This window comes from Pseudoliparis swirei, chromosome 21, assembly GCF_029220125.1.
Source record: "Pseudoliparis swirei isolate HS2019 ecotype Mariana Trench chromosome 21, NWPU_hadal_v1, whole genome shotgun sequence".
Taxonomy (NCBI): Eukaryota; Metazoa; Chordata; class Actinopteri; order Perciformes; family Liparidae; genus Pseudoliparis; species Pseudoliparis swirei.
The window spans coordinates 11966981-11983334 of record NC_079408.1 but is presented as its reverse complement, the minus strand read 5'-3'; the positions used below and the strand labels follow the sequence as shown (position 1 = coordinate 11983334).

Below are 16354 nucleotides of genomic sequence, written 5' to 3'. Positions count from 1 at the left end.
GACAGTGTGACAGCATGTTTGTCAGGGTTCATTAAACACCTCGCGAGGAGCTGCTGGTTTGCACAGAATTAAATAATTACATCACATCAACGACTTTGCAACACACACTTTCACACAAAGAAGAAGTGAACGGTGGAATCAGGTGACGAGGTGAAACCTGGACTCGTCTCTGCTTATGAAATGACAAGACAGCAATGTATTATATTCTATTTAGCCTAAGAACGTACATTTATGTGAGTAAAAGTTAAATATTTGCCTGTGAGATGTAGTTGAGTCAAAGAATGAAGCTGGATAAAATGGTAATACTACTATAAAGGCCTAATAGATGTGTAGCCTGCTTAATTCCACCATTTCAAGCATGTTTAGTTGTTCCCTTCATAATGCCTTTGAAATAAAAGTATCTACTTTAAGATTATTATTGTTATTATTTCAAATGGGCCAATATTGTTTTTACGTTTTAAAATGTAAATAAAACAATTGTGTGGTTATTAGAAGCAACAACTTCACAACTAAACCCTGCATTTCCCTTCATTTAAACTAACATTACTCCAACAATAATAATACATTCAACACATTTAATCTTTAAATAAAAAACATTAACGGTATAGTTTGTAGAAACCTGTGTAAAAAGTAGAGCAATCAGCTGTTCTTAGCATCCCACAGGTGTAATTCCATCAGTGGCACGGTGTGGCCGCTAGGTGTCGCTGTGGGGCTGCGCTTTAAATCACTCGTGAAATATCCGCGCGAGTTTCCGCTAATTAACTGAGGCAAATTGCAAGCTGTGTTTCTGAAGATGAGGAGCAAGGAACACGGATGCGCGTGAACACCATGCGGGTCAGTCAGCATGGCGGCTCTGGCAGAAGGTAAAACACTCCGGACAGTCACGTGACATCAACTCCTAAACATCCTAAAGGATGACGACACGGCTCCATGTTCTGTGCGCGTGAGGTCCAAAAATTAAACGATATAATTGTTTAACTGCAGCCTCATGCAAACACGTGCGATGTGTTTCTGTGACGTGACTTCCGGGTTGCTGCTGCTGCTCGCCTCAGCTTTCTGTGACGCCGCTCCTGTGCCGACAGGTGAGAGCAGCTCAGGTGTGTTTGTGTGTGTATATATATATATATATGTGTGTATACAGGCACGTGCACAGACATTTTGGGGGGCAGGTGCTCAAACCAAAGGATCCGTACTGCCCTCTGACCTCATTTTCAAAGACATCAACAGCCAGATCAGTGGTCCTCGAACTAAGGCCCGCGCGGGCGCGACCCCGCCTATACATTTGGCCGGCCCTCGATTTTATTTTCAGTCTGCCACGCAAATCCTAGACTAGCCAATAAGAATGATCTCTCTCTCTCTCTATTCTAGCAAAAGGGCACTTTACTCATCGTGTATATATATATATATGTGTGTATATATATATATATGTGTGTGTATATATATATATATATGTGTGTATATATATATATATGTGTGTGTGTGTATATATATATATATATGTGTGTATGTATATATATATATATATGTGTGTATGTATGTACAGTACATAAATATATATGTGTATGTATGTATATATGTGTATATGTATGTACATATATATATATATGTATATATGTATGTATATATATATATATATGTGTATGTACATGTGTGTGTATATGTATGTGTATATATATATGTACATGTGAAATGTATATATGTGTAAATATACATACATATTTATATATATATGTATATACATATGTGTATATGTATGTATATATATAATGTGTACATATATATTTATTTGTGTGTGTGTGTATGTATATATATATATATATATATATAATGACATTGGACTCAGGGGGCTCCAGGATAATAACTGGATATTACTTCAACATGAAGTATATATTATGTAATGGTTTTCTTACAATTTAATATATGACCTGCCCATGTACAGAGTTTTATTTGTCTGGGGAAAAATCTATTTCTGTATCACTGCTTGAGAGCTCCTGTCTGAAAGGATATTAAAAAAAGATCTGGAGGTCTGCCGTAGAGTGTGAATAAGATGTGGAAAATTCAGTTTGCTACAGTATACTCTGTAGAGTGATATGGCTGATATTGGTACACTTTTAACACAGAAAAATATGTGTATGATATCAAATATGGGTTTACAATAGAGCAAATTGTTAAAAATGTACACATAAAGTAATGAAAGTCATGTGCAAGGCAATGATCGTGTTCCACTGGGATGCAACCACCAAACCAGTGTATGAACAGAAGTCAAAGAAAACGGCAAGAAGTGAATTTCCATGTCATTTTCATGAAGTTCTCATATGAACACTGTGAAATGTTAAATTCTTTCCCATCCCTATTGCATGTATTTGTTTGTAATGAAGAAGCTGAAACATCTGAATGAACTAATCTCACATGAGTGCTCTTTCAAATTCAAAGAAACCCTTTACAAAATATATTTATTTTGGAATTGGCTTTGAATTCATTCATGCATTTTCTAAAATGTATTATTTATTTTAAAAAATCTTTGGAAATGTCGATAGGCACATAACAAAGCAAACGTGCACTTCATCTGACACTTCCATTGTTTTTTAAAATCTTTTTCTTGATATACAAACATACAACAAACCAACCCACCCCTCCCACTGGTGCACCCACCTGGAGTGCAGAAAAATAAATGCATAAAAATAAATAAAAAGAGGTCTACACATATAAACAAACACGTATATCTGGCACATCTGCACGGAGACACACCTGCATCACACAGACTAAATGATGATGTTAGGCCAGCAGACAGAAACCACAGCGCCCACATTCTTGCCCATTCGACAGTCGGATTAATATAATTAATGCATTTCTTAATCTTTTCAGGAATGCTTCAGACCGAATGTCTCGAGCGTCACTTCCGGCTTTCCGTCAAGTCCAGCTTCCTGAGCCGGAACGTCCGTTTCCACTTTGAAGGTACGTGTCTTTATCCTGCGCGACGACGTGAGCACCGGAGACGTTGGTGACCTTGTTGACCTTGTTGACCTTGTTCCTGCCACCAGACCAGCATGGACTCCGCCCCCTGTCTCACCGGGAGGCCTCGCTCTGCGGTTACACCGTCTCCGTCGACCACGCCGGGCACCTGGTGCTGCGAGCCTCCTTCCTGGCCTGCCACGTCCGCAGAGAGGTAGGCGTGCCGCCGTGTCTTTGTCGGAGGATCGACATTCCTCGCCGCGCTCACCTGTCCGTGTCGCCGCTCTGCAGGGAGGCGACTATCACCTGCGTCTGTGGCTGGTGAGCGTGCAGGAGGAGGAGGAAGAGGAGGAGGAGGAGGAGGTGGTGTTCCCCCTCCAGCTCCACTGCTCACTGCCGAGTCCATGGAGCACCAGAGAGATCATCTGTGAGGAAAACTATATGGAGGTGAACGACTGAGCGGCGTGGTGATGGCATCACGTCCGAGGAAAAGATGTATATTTATAGTGTGTGTGTGTGTGTGTGTGTGCAGCTCATTTGAACATGACCGTGAGCAGGGGGAGATTAAATGGATGTGTGAAGGTGTATCTTGTGTTGTCCTCTCCAGGTGTCCATCCAGAAGCCTCTCCTGCCCACGACGTCCCAAAGCGAGAAGGTTAGCATGGCATGAGGACGCGCGTACGTTGTTTTGATGTTTACCTCCACGGCGTCGCAAACATGTTGCTCTTCGTCCCGGAGGAGGGCGCTGATGAGGCCGACGTGGCCGTGACGTTCCACAGAGACGATCGGCCGCCGGAGGAGGCGGCGGCGGTCTTGTCCCCGACGGAGGCCGCCGCTCTGGGCTGCCACGTCTCCCCGCGTGGCTCTCGCCTCGCCCTCCGCTGCCCCTCCCCCTCCCCGCTCTCACACTTTGTCAAGGTACCAAGAGACGGTGTTCTTCACCGGGGATTTGGGTCTGCACATTCAATGTTAAATCCTTGCTTCAGTCAGTGCTTTGTTTGTTTATTATTCTGGATGCCATATGTGTGTGTGTGTGTGTGTGTGTGTGTGTGTGTGTGTGTGTGTCCCAGGAGAGGGGAGTAGATCTAGAGATCATCAGAGCAACCATCCTGTACCGACTCCAGAGCGACTTCCTGGCTGTGGACGCCACCGTTTCCTGTTCTCGGAGTTAGTTTTGCATTATCAGTCTTGCATTATTTGACAAGTGTAAAATACCAGAGTGAAACGTCTCCTCGTCTCCCGCCCTAGACGAGGCGACGGCGGACGGGTCCGACCTGCTGTGGTCGGTCCCGTACGTCCTGTCGGCGCTGGTCCACGGGCGCTTCAGGGACAGAGGCTTCAGCCTCGGAGTGAACGGGCGAACTCTGAGTGAGACCGAGCACCAGGGATACGAGGTGAGCCTGCGGGGGGGCAGGGTGGAGCTCAGGATTCCTGCAGGAGCCCACGGCGGAAACATTAAGGTACACAGAGAAGATCTGATCTGGGGAAATGAGAGGGGGGAATAAGATGATTGAAAGGATACATTTTAAGAATTGTGAATTTTTTTGACTATTCCTAAATCTTTGCACATTTATGCAGCGGAGATTCTCTGAGAAGATGAAAACATTCCTATTTTTAAACGTTAACTAAAGATATTTAGTCAGGCTTTGTGTGTTTTTATAATCTTTGTGGCTTACCATTTGTATTTAAGTATACATTTGTACATGTATTTTACAATATTTAGTTATCAACATTGAAATGTTGATTGTTTTGAGTTATTTTACTTTCTTAGTCTTTAGTGTCGCCACAACGCACTTTGAGATGCGGTATAAATAAAGTTTTGATTGACTGCGGTGGCTGTTGCAGAGCGGGGTTGTGAGGGGCCGCTACAGCCAGTCCATGACGGCCGATCTGTTCCTCGTGAGGCGCTGGGAGGACGAGCGCTGGCCCCTCACGCAGCATCGCTCCTTCAGGCGCCTGAAGACGCCTCTCGTCCCAAAGAGCCCGGCCCTCACTGACAGTGAGGCATATTTAATGAATAAAAACGATGTAAAATACTAATTGTGCATCAAGGCGAGGTGATGATTCAGTATCCTTTTAGCAGAATAATGCAAGACATGGCTAAATGAATTCAAATAAAATCATTGCATCGCAAAGCTGCACTTTTCCCTTTTAAATAATGGGAAAAGTGAATCATGTGGTATACATTGTAATATGGTGATAACGTTTTAAATGTAATGATCTTAGGTGAAAATATATTTCGAGACGACAAAGCAATTCATATTTAACTATTTATTATATATGTTTGAAGAGTTTTGTCTGATAAAATAACAGCGTTCATTTCTCTGGAAGTCATGCAGTGTGTCAGACAATCTTTTTATATTGTGATATTATGAACTAATATTCAGTTTGAGATGTCTCCAAAACATTCAATTAATTACAAATAAGTCACCTTTCCTTGTAAAGTTGGTCTCCATATGCTATTTTATATTCTATGTTAATGTTTGTTTTCTATACCTTTTTTAAAACTTTCTCTTTATGCTTACTTTTGAAGCTTCAATAAAAATGTCTGATCTTTCAAACATGAGCGCTTGTGTGGGATAACGGTAGATGTTGTCCATTGATCTCTCTCTCTCTCTCTTCCTCCACAGACACGTTGTCCTCCGAGGGATTGTTCTCCGTCACTTTAGGCCTCTTTGCGCCTGATGTTTCCCTCCAGAAGGTCACGGTAGACGGTGTCGGTGACCTTCTCATCTGGACCCCCAGCGACACCGACGGCCTCAGTGTGTCCAGGATCTCCTACCTCAACGGGAGCCACTCCTACCTGCTTAGTTTCCTGTTGTCACACCCAAAAATAATCCCAGAGGTGAGATGAACCAACACTGAGCCTCTGCTGTGATGTGTACATGCGATCTGAAACAACCCGCTGTCTGATCCCAGTACATAGGTGGTGGCTATGAGACGTACAGTCTCTCTTTTACCTTTATTCTTCGCATCTCCCCCAGCGGAGAGGTGTTTTACCATCACGCCACAGTGGAGGAGAGCGTAGCATACACAGGTGAGCGCTTGATCTGTCACCACTGATCTCAGACCAGCTGGTGCAGCTGTAAATCAACGCCCTGTCGGTTCCTCGTGGTGCAGCGCCACCGTCCCCCAAGCTGCAGGGGAAGTGCACCGAGAGCAGCCTGCTGGTGCTGCTGCACCACGGGGCCCACAGAGAGCTGCAGTGGGAGCTCTTCCTCGGGGCTCGCAAGCTGGACTGGGACCTGGTGGAGATGGGCGGCTTCCTGGTGAAGGCCGAGGAGGACTTCCTGACCGTGGAGATCCCCCTTTACAGCGTTGGCATGAACTTTGCGGTAATCAATCATGTTTTGTTTTTTTACTTGATATTTTATTTGGGTATTTTTTACAGAAATACAACCTTCAAAGGTAAGAATGCATAATAATAATAAAACATGAAAATAAATAATAAAAAAAGTAAAAATTAACCATACATCTGGCCAAGAAGGGTCATAAGGAAACACAAAAATATAAATGTTAAAGTAGGAAAATAATTAGGAACTAGAAGGGGCACTCGGTAGAGCGCATACCTTCGCCTATCACAAGATTGGTCATTGAATTATGAACATGTTGGCATTAGTTGCATGCCAATTGGATAAAAATTGACCGCGCTATGGTAAAAAGAAGATTTTGACCTTTTCATGACCTTGACCTTTGACCCGAGCGATCCCAAAATCTAATCGAATGGTCCCCGGATAATAACCAATCCTCCCACCAAATTTCATGCGATTCGGTTTAATACTTTTTGAGTTTCGCGAGTAACGCGCATACAACTAAATAAATAAATACACGGCGATCAAAACATCGCTTCCTTATTACCTTCCGCATTTTCAATGCGAAAGTAATAAGGAAGCAAAAAAAATCTAAACAACCATGCAACACTTCACCAGCGTTTGTCAGTCGATCATAAATTCGGTCCAGCAAACAGATCTCTAGTACAAAATATATTCAGAGTTCTATTCACAGGGTTTCTTTAACTTAGTGTTAAACTTGTGTATATATATATATATGGGTTGCATCTTGGTGAAACATAGTGCTTTTCTTTTTAAGAGATACTGGCGCTAACAAAGTCCCAAATCCTGAGAGGCTAGGGAGGGCGTGTCACTTGCTGTCAGGAGGTTTTTAAAAGTAATATTTACACGTTCTGTCGGGACGATTCAGTTGTTTTACGTTTGCATTATATCTGCGAGGACTTTATGGTTTACTTTCTGCTCCAGTAAAGAGTCGCAGAAAGATTGTTTTGTTTTTAACTTAATTAAGGTTTCAAACATGCACTCTTAGTTTATTAAAAACCTCATACGAAGAGGGGATTTAAATTCATCGTGGGTCTTGTTTACAGTGTAATTCACTTTACACTCCATCACATTGTCGCTGTAAACATTCCCAGTTGCTCCTTTTCTTTCCCCGTTCAGGATCTGACGTTGGGGGGTCTGGTCTCTGGAGTGGAAGTGTCTGTTGTGGACGCCGAGTCTCTGACCGTGAAGGACACTCTGGTCCATAAATGCACCTTTGCCGTTGTAGAACTACTGGGTACAAAGTTCAAACTGAAGCGTCAACATCTGAGGTTGTAGTTTTGAATAAACTTGACTGTCGCCGTGTTTCTCCGACAGTGTGTTTGCCAGAAGGGAGGATGGTGGCGGTCGTGGACACCACCCACACCATCCCGCCCACTCAGCCCAGCCGGACCACCCTGTTGGACCCCAGCTGTGTTCCCTCGGAGACGGACAGCGCCAGAGCCCTGTTCAACTTCAGCCTGGACTCCTGTGGGACGACTGTAACTGTGAGATACCTTTTTAGTAATTAATAGAAATCCACACATTGAACCCTATGTTTTCTGATCTCCTCATATTTCCTCAGACTGAGGGAAGTTTCCTTGTTTATGAAAACCAGATCAGTTACCCTCAAGACTTTCTGCCTTTGGATGATCCTCTCATACACAGAGATTCTCCATACAGGTGAGAAACGTCTGTGCTGAACTCGGTCCATCTTCACATGACGAGGCTGAAGTAAGTCGTGTCTGTTTCAGGCTGACGATTCAGTGTCGCTACCCAGCCAACCAGAGCAGCGCTGTCGCTGTCCAGCACCCTCTGAACTCCTCTCTGGACCTTTCGACCATACCAGTCAGACGCAGACGCAGGAAAGCTGCAAACACAGGTGAGTGTCTGTAAAACTGTGACTTTAGTTCTTTTTTTTTCTTCAAACTGCAACTCATATTTCATATTTATTATGTAAATGTTTGATTTGTTCTCCATCAGGCCAAATAAAATGGAGGGTGAATTTGGAGAGACAGCAGAACCTAAATCTAGGTAGTGAAACGTTAATCAAACTGTAATTATATAATTAAAACTGTGCTTAATGTTCTACACAAATCTACTTAAATGTGGAGAGTCGTATAAATTACATAAAGCTTAATGTTTAACCTCTTATCTGGAGTTTCAGTGTGGACCACATGGACGCTCGTCTCCATCCTGCTGCTGCTGACGCTCGGCTCGTTGGTTTCTTCATACGTGACTTGAGAATGAAATAAATGAACACTGTTGTTTTACATTTGCATTGGGTCTTTATTGTACGTTATTTAATGTATTTTGTCTGTTGTGTTTATCCTGACAAGATATGAGAACCAAAGAAAAGACTCTTTGTAAACATGTAATCTATTCTGTGATTGTTAATGTATTCATTGTATACTCGCATAGTATATAACACTGACTAAGGCCACGTTTACACATAGCCGGGTATTTACAGAAACGAATATTTCTGCCCCTCCGTTTTCAAAAATAACGTTGTACACACAAGGTCATTTTCAAAAAAGTTTCTGTTTATATGAACCCATCATAACTATGCCAAACCTGTAGTCGGCAGTGTAACGAGAAGGATAAAGACATGCAAACCAATCAGAATTCTCAAGACTCGAGACCTCCGAGGAGTATCCTCATGTCAAGGAGGAAATAACTCGGGCGCACCTGACAACGAAAATGAAGGCAGTCGACACTGGACGTAGGAGCCAGTGTTGCCAGGTCCGCGGTTTTCCCGCAGAATTGGGCTACTTTTGAAGTGTTGCCGCGGGTTGAATTTGTTGTCCGCTGGTTCGGGTAGACCTATTTTGCATGCAAATTACATGAATATCTTTAAATAAAAATCCATATTTTAAATGAAATAATTTATTTATACACAAATCCTACCAAACTGACTGCAGAGCAGCACGTACACACATGGACATTGGACACGTCCACATACACACACTTTAAAAGCAGTGTATATGGTTTGGCACGGGCATATTTTGAGTTCTGATATTGGGCTGGTTTTGTCACAGACCTGGCAACCCTGGTAGGAGCGGCCAAACTAACTGTAAACATAGGACGCTCGCATGACATGAAGCATTTTTAGTCGCATACTGTGACGTTTGACAACCTAAAACTCCGTTTGACCTAGTTCACACGCAAACACAAAAACGGAGTTTTAAGAAATCTCCACTTTGGCCGGAGTTTTTAGAAATGATCGTTTTCCGTGATAAAACCTCCGTTTTTGTGTAAATGAAAGGCCAAAACGCATGAAAATATATGCGTTTTCCCATCGTGTAAACGGGGTCTTAGCCTACATTAAATACCTACTAGGGCCACATATATTGTGTTCAGGTACAGAAGCCGTAACCTCATTAAGTGTAATAGACCTTTTGGTGTCATACATAGCAGGTTGAATTAATAACATGGATTACTTCTGCGGTAGCTTCTGACATTCTGGTTCAAGGACCCTAAAATAAACATGCTGCTTACTGAGGCATTGACATCAGCCATCGTTAAGGTCATTGGTTACACCTGTGCTTTTCCTGAGAAATCAAATCCACTGATTGGACATGAGCTTGGTTGTTCAGAGAAAGATACACCTGAAGGCCTCTGATTGGTTGGTGACTAACCAGGCTTATAAAAGCTGATGCAGGACACAAGCAGCCACTTGATGTCATTTTGGCTATAGCCTGCCAAGTGGTTAACTATCGCTTGTGTTGGTTCAGAGCTCGGCTGCTAGACACTGACAACACATTGGGACTTGCTGGGAGTAAGACACTTTCAAGGGGAATTTACACTTCTGGAATGCATGTTATGGTCTTAGTGTGGCCGTGTGGGCAGCTGTAAAAAACGGTTATATTCCAAATGGTAAAATGGTTTTAAGCCAGTGACGGCTAACATGTTGACACTTTGTTTATGCAGGCGCTCTTCATATGTCGTGTCGTATTTGTTGCTTCATGATAGCTGTTCTCTCCTTAACTGGGAACACGCCTCACTTAGAAAATGCCAAGTCCTGCACCGCTTTGGGGAGAGCAGGTGTGGGCTGTAGTTGAGTGCTCACTCTTGAACTACACTGGCTTTTAAAGCCCATGTCTAGAGTCAGTTGTTTAAAATCTGACTTTTAGATCAATTAAACCTGGTCAGGTCAGTCTTAAAAATCAACTCAAATGAGGTTGAAGGGCCAATGTAGCTCAAGAGTAAGCACTCAACTAGAGTCTGCTGTACCTCATAGAGAACATAGGACTTAACCGCCTTGAAGCATCGATCATGAAACTGTCAAAATGGTTTGCAATTATTGCAAGCTGACATTTTAAATCTTACCGTTGGAATATAAATCACATTTTGCAGTTGCCCACAGACAGGAGCAAGGTCAGACTAAGATAAAAAAAATATATTTCAAAAGATGTCATCCAGCAGCTTGTACATGACCCTTGAAAGTAGTGTTGTTGCGAGATGTGCCGACGCTTCGAAGCGTGTGTCGAGTAATGGAGGGGGCGTTTCCTCGAAGCGCGTATCGAGGCTTGCTTCATTTAGGGGAGGAGCCAAAAATGATGACGTCCGAAGCCTCGCTGCCCGGCTGTACCACGTGACTGCTTCGGGAAGTGGTTCAGATATTGCCGGGAGGTTTGACAGCAATATAAACCCCTCAGGCTCCATTCAACATGTGGGTTGTTGGTTGAGAGTTTGGAGAGTTTAGAGAGAGATAGTTTGGAGAGTTAGGAGAGTGAGGAGAGAAGGATAGGTGATAAGATGGAACTGTTGAGAAACTTATTTCTGAATAAAAATGAATAAAATGTCCCCTGTCCTGTACATCACTGTCCAAGTTACACAAGCATATTCAGTCCCCTCTTCCTAGTTACACACACACACACACGTTCACTGTCCTCTGCCTGCTTAAGCCCATGCCATTTTTCTAAAGTGACATAACATTATGACACAACCTGCCGTATCATATCATACTACCATTTTGGGAACATTTACACACACAGAATACATTCAAAACATATTTTATTATGCACATATGTGGTGATTTATGTACAGAAATGATTTGGTCATACATTTGTGTAATTCATAGTCATTCCCAACAGCCATAACAGACACAAAAATTCAATGCATCACATTATGTGGTTCAGATACAGCTGCCTGTGATTATACACTTGGCCAGTAGGTGGTTTCGTGAGCACATGAATCTTCGAGAAATGAACCCTTTCTCAAACCAATTGGCTGAAGTGGTTCGATGCCTCATGAGGCTTCATCTCACCATCACTACTTGTAAGTCACTTACTCATTGCAAAAGCCATATCCACTGAAAAAGCTAGCCTAGCTACTTAAATAAAAACCCTGCTGACGTAAACCATTTAGTAGGCTAGGCCTATATCCTCACCAAAATGGTAACATGTGGCTGCTGTCTCCTGCACCAGCTTTTATAAGTCTGTATCCCCCAACCAGAGGCCTTCAGGCCTTACCACCACACGTGTATCTCGTTAGCAATCAAGCTCACTTCCAATCAGATGAGGTTGGAGTTTCCTCTCAGCCTCGTGGGTGTGAGGAAACTTATAAAAGTTGATGCAAAAGACACATGAAGACACTGTGGGCCCGAAGCAAGTGATTCATGTCAGCCTGTGTTAGTCTGCAGGTGTAGTTTTCTAGCAGCTACGCTAGCTTTAGACACCGCACACACACACACACACACACACACGAGTGGCTATGGCCTTTTGCTTCTGCCTCGGGTAAGTCTGTATTTGTGTGGCAGCCAACACTCTATGAAGCTATTTTTTTGCAAGCAGGAGACTCATGCTTTTGTCTTGCAGTGTGTCCTTGCTCCTCTCCGTGTGGTCAACTGCACAATGTTCTGGCATTCCCGACGGTAACCGAAATATTTGGCTCTAATCGACAATAATGAACAGAACCTCCATATTGTGACCTTCCCTTGTTTGTGCACAAAGGAGCTCTTCACATGGAGTGTCGTGATCGTTACTTCACGGTAGCTGTGGATTTGTCCTTCACTGGGAAGGATCCTCACTTTGAGGCTGCTGGTGAGTCCTGCATAGCTTCCTCACGCTGGGCCGTCGCCATCTGAAACGGCATCACATGGGCTGTGAGAAGAAAATAAGTATTTTAGGAAAATATACCCATGACTGGTGCATCGATCCAGCATTTTAGTAATCCAATCGGCGTTTGTAGTCGATTCAAATTCCAGCATTGATTTTTAACCAATCGCTGATCCATTAGATTACTGTACTTTAACAAGCACAGATTTGGCCTTGATATTAAACTTCCTTCCTCGTGCATTTGTCTTGGAGATGGGACGGGTGTGTACGCCATCACCAAGCAGTATGCAGCGCAGTGCGGCTACAGCGTCAGCCTCCTCCCCCTTCAGGGCCGCTTGGAGCTCCGAGCCTCGTACTTCAGCTGCCACGCCGACAACAAGGTGCCTACAAGAGTGCATGTAGAACGTGTTTTTACTTTTCACTGTACAAACTCTGTATTTTTCCACCGTGTTCTTCCAGGATGACGAGGTCTTCACGTTTAACTTCAACTTGATTGCAACACGTGATGGAAAGGTGGACTCCTATGCTCTGACGAAGACCTGTTCTCCCCCTCTTCCCTGGTCTCCCAGAGAGATTACCTGTGAGGAAAACTACATGGAGGTACGCTTGTTTGTGTTTTTCAACTCGTGGGAAACATTTCAATGTTTACCAATTACAATTTCTTCCCAGATCTCTGTGAGGAGTGAGATCACCTGTTCCCCTCGCACGATAAAGGACGACTGGAAGTCTCTCAAAACTGTATGTTTAAAATGCTGAATGGCTTTCCCATTCCGTCGAGTCAAGCGCCACCTTTTCGTTTTTAAGACTTTAAATCCCTTCTCAGGCGCATAGGTCCACTACCTCAGACTGGCAGGTGATGTTTCAGCGAAATGAGGAGCAGTTGCCGCCCATGAACCTCTCCGAAGCGCGCAAGCAGGGCTACGCGTTCGCCGTGACCGACGGACGGCTGGTGTTTCGTACTCCGTATGGACAACTGGACTCATTCGGCACCGAGGTAAATCGCCAACCAGTAAGGCTGTCTTGTGAAGTTGAGTTCAAAGCCGGTATTTATCTCTTTGAGGCTCTCTCCAGATGGATGGTGTTCCGGTAGAGGCCGTCCATGTGACGCTGTTCTCCAGACAAAACTGGGCGGTCATCATGATCGACCTGGTGGCCGCTTGCTCCATGCGTCAGTATTGCAACCGTTAGTGCTGCTTCTCCCCTGCATCGATGAGTTTAGCTATAACACACGTGTAATGTCCACAGATGAAGGATCTTATGATGGCGGCTACGTGATGTGGGAAACCCCTGAGGTGCCGTGCCGGGGTCTTCACGGCACACGACTCAACTTTGGCCTGAATGGTGAACTCATGGCGCGACCAGTTGCAGAGGAGAGGGGCTTTATTGTGACGAACAGCAACACAACAGTCCAGATAAGCGTCCCCTATAATGCGGAAGGAGGATACAGGAAGGTCAGAAGACTATTTATGAGTAGATCGTTGAAATGGGCTTGGAATTCTAAATGTATAGTCATCCTTGGATGTCTAAAGGGTTTACAAATAATAATTCTAGTTATATTAATATGATTATAGGTCACTGTAGAACAATAAACCCTATAAAAATAACATCAACTTGATGGCATCAGAATATTTGGCACTGTTTTACCTGTTCTGTCTGTTTCAGAGCTACGTGACTGGCGAGCTCTACGAGTTTTATGTATTTCATCTCTACTTGGAGCAAATCCTGGCGGATCCGAATCGCGTAGAAACCAGACTACGAGTTCACAGGACTCTGTCCACTCCCCTGCTGCCACGCTTCATTTTCACTGAGGACCAAACGGTTCTCGACCGGCGCACGTTCACGGTCTACCTCGGCGACGTCCCCGAAGACGTGCAGTTGGCCGCCGTTCAGTTGAATGGACAAGAATTCACGGTTCCCTTCGCGAACTCGCTCGGACACACGGTCACGAAGGTCGTTCACCCCAACAACACCCTCGGCTACACGCTGACGGTTTCCTTTGACGACCCGCTTGTTGGGCAGAAGGTATAGAGTTCTTTTAAATTAAAGAGACTTTAAAGTCTTGTAATGGTCTCCTGAGCTCAGACCTAATTGTGTTTTTCTCCTAGATCTCTGAAGATGCAGTTTTTCACTATCAGCTGGACATAAACTTCACACTGATGGTTTTGCCTGAGAACGAGTCTTTTTACCAATTGACGCGTGTCGTGGCGTTGGCGGATGTCTGTAAGTCCATTACTTTTAGTCATGGGATCTTCGTTACTGTTTGCATCTGCGGTGAGCAGCCCGGTTTGTGTTTACAGCTCTTCCAGCTTTTGACGCAGTCTGTTCGGAGTCCGGCATCAGCTTCACACTGGTCCACCGGCCGTTTCACTCCTTCTGGGAGATCTGGATCGGCTCTGAGCTGCTGACGCCACAGCTGGCAGTCCGGCGCGGCTACGTCATGAGCAACGATAGCCAGACTCTGGTGCTCGAGGTGCCGCTCTTCTCTCATGGCTACGAGTATGAGGTGAGGACAGACTTATTGGCAGCAACGACTTGCGTCCTTCCATTGCGCACGAAGAGGAATGACTGGGCTGCGTGTGTTTTATAGGACGTTACGTTGAAGGGATTCTTTGGCATCTTCAAGATCGTCATGCGGCCTCGCGGGCCGTCGTCCATCCAGAGCTTAACTATCAAGTCTTGTTCGTTCTCGAGTACCGAACTCATTCGTAAGGACGCCCTGTTTTCTTGGAGAGCTCGTTGGTTCTCTGTCGTTGATAAAGTTCCCAATACATTTTTATCTCTAGTGTGTTCAACTGATGGGAGGATGACCGTGGTGGCTGACTTTTCTCTGGCCACCCAAAGTGGAGGAGTTCCTGGAAGCTTCAACCTGGTTGACAGAGACTGTGAACCCAAAGAGACGGACGGCTCCAGGGCTCTGTTCTCGTTTCTACTCAACGGCTGTGAATCCACCATCAAGGTACTGCTGCCGTAGGATTAAAACCATCGTTGCCTTTAGACCGAACGACTGTCTTCATCTCACGTTGTATCACCGTTTGCATCTTTTAGCTCGACAAGGAAAATGTGATCTATCAAAATGAGATTTTCTATAGTCTCAACACATACGACGGTATAAGTACGGTCGTCTCTGATGCTACTGAAGGGTATGTATCACAATGTGGTGTTGAAATTATATATTGTTAAATACAGTATAGCATGAGGGGCATTTCATTTTCTTTCCTGCAGGGTGATGATCCAGTGTTCGTATCCTCTGGCTGGTCTTCATCGCCTCTTCTCAGTGTTTAGGTTTGAGTCTGACGCGGCTGGTGTCGGCAGCATCATCCACACGACGCGGCCCACAGCAGGTACAGTAGTTTGGTCACTTGACGCGATCAGTTATCGCTCATCGTATTGGATTTGAGGTATTTCTTTTTCTGAGCTGCAGGTCCCACCATGAAGCCCACTGCAGCGCCTAAAAGCACACCTGCTAGACGACCTACCGTATACATGCCGGCCAGCCACCCCACTGCCCGCTACATCAAAGTTTATAGATTTCCACAATTTGCCGGTGTTCTGACAAGTGAGAACTTTTAACATTTAAAACCCTGTATTTACGAACTATGCGTCTCATTTTTTTCATTTTCTCTTCACAGGAGCGCGAGGATTCTCAACAACTAAAATAAATCTTCCCTAATTTGAAAAATGATTTTGGAATTTAATAAAGCTGTTTTCTTAAGCGTGTCTATTAAATAAGTGTCCAACTTCTACAGACATGCATTTAGACACAGGAAGTTAAACGCTAATATAAAAAAACACACTGAGTTGTAAGGTGTATTGATTTGAGTTAAAGAAAGCTGGTGAGGTAGACCTGCACTGAACACATTAGCGCTTGAAGCTAAATACAAACTCAGGCACTGTTGAACATGCTGCTTTACAACATTTATGAGGAAAAAATACTAGACAAACTAATAAATATAGGACACATCTGGTCAAACTTTGACGGTATTTTAGGTTGGACTGTTTTTAAAAAGGTACTTTATTGTTCTCTCATTTGAA

The 16354-nt window shown here is 44.0% G+C and overlaps 2 protein-coding genes across 3 annotated transcripts; both read left to right on the top strand.

Annotated features, from left to right (window-relative positions):
• The first annotated feature begins 1053 nt into the window (after positions 1 to 1053).
• On the top strand, positions 1054 to 15981 carry LOC130212151 (uncharacterized). The gene is made up of 32 exons (XM_056443291.1): positions 1054 to 1082; positions 2866 to 2955; positions 3042 to 3226; positions 3310 to 3399; positions 3560 to 3607; positions 3691 to 3870; positions 4077 to 4119; positions 4201 to 4412; positions 4798 to 4951; positions 5583 to 5797; positions 5872 to 5989; positions 6073 to 6287; positions 7404 to 7521; positions 7602 to 7765; positions 7849 to 7946; positions 8018 to 8145; positions 12218 to 12307; positions 12575 to 12702; positions 12782 to 12922; positions 12992 to 13060; positions 13146 to 13316; positions 13394 to 13490; positions 13568 to 13773; positions 13985 to 14344; positions 14428 to 14542; positions 14620 to 14825; positions 14910 to 15027; positions 15106 to 15278; positions 15368 to 15462; positions 15545 to 15663; positions 15744 to 15799; positions 15952 to 15981. Exons 2-32 carry the CDS (start codon positions 2868 to 2870, stop codon positions 15979 to 15981), a joined length of 4230 nt encoding a protein of 1409 aa, XP_056299266.1. The 5' UTR covers positions 1054 to 1082; positions 2866 to 2867.
• LOC130212283 (uncharacterized) lies at positions 3580 to 8536 on the top strand. 2 transcript variants are annotated; one of them, XM_056443480.1, is made up of 13 exons: positions 3580 to 3607; positions 3691 to 3870; positions 4023 to 4412; positions 4798 to 4951; positions 5583 to 5797; positions 5872 to 5989; positions 6073 to 6287; positions 7404 to 7521; positions 7602 to 7771; positions 7849 to 7946; positions 8018 to 8145; positions 8247 to 8297; positions 8431 to 8536. In XM_056443480.1, exons 4-13 carry the CDS (start codon positions 4831 to 4833, stop codon positions 8505 to 8507), a joined length of 1311 nt encoding a protein of 436 aa, XP_056299455.1. In that variant the 5' UTR covers positions 3580 to 3607; positions 3691 to 3870; positions 4023 to 4412; positions 4798 to 4830; the 3' UTR covers positions 8508 to 8536. The 2 variants fall into 2 exon arrangements, with proteins under 2 accessions (XP_056299455.1, XP_056299454.1); XM_056443479.1 differs by having other exon boundaries at positions 8425 to 8536.
• Positions 15982 to 16354: the final 373 nt, after the last annotated feature.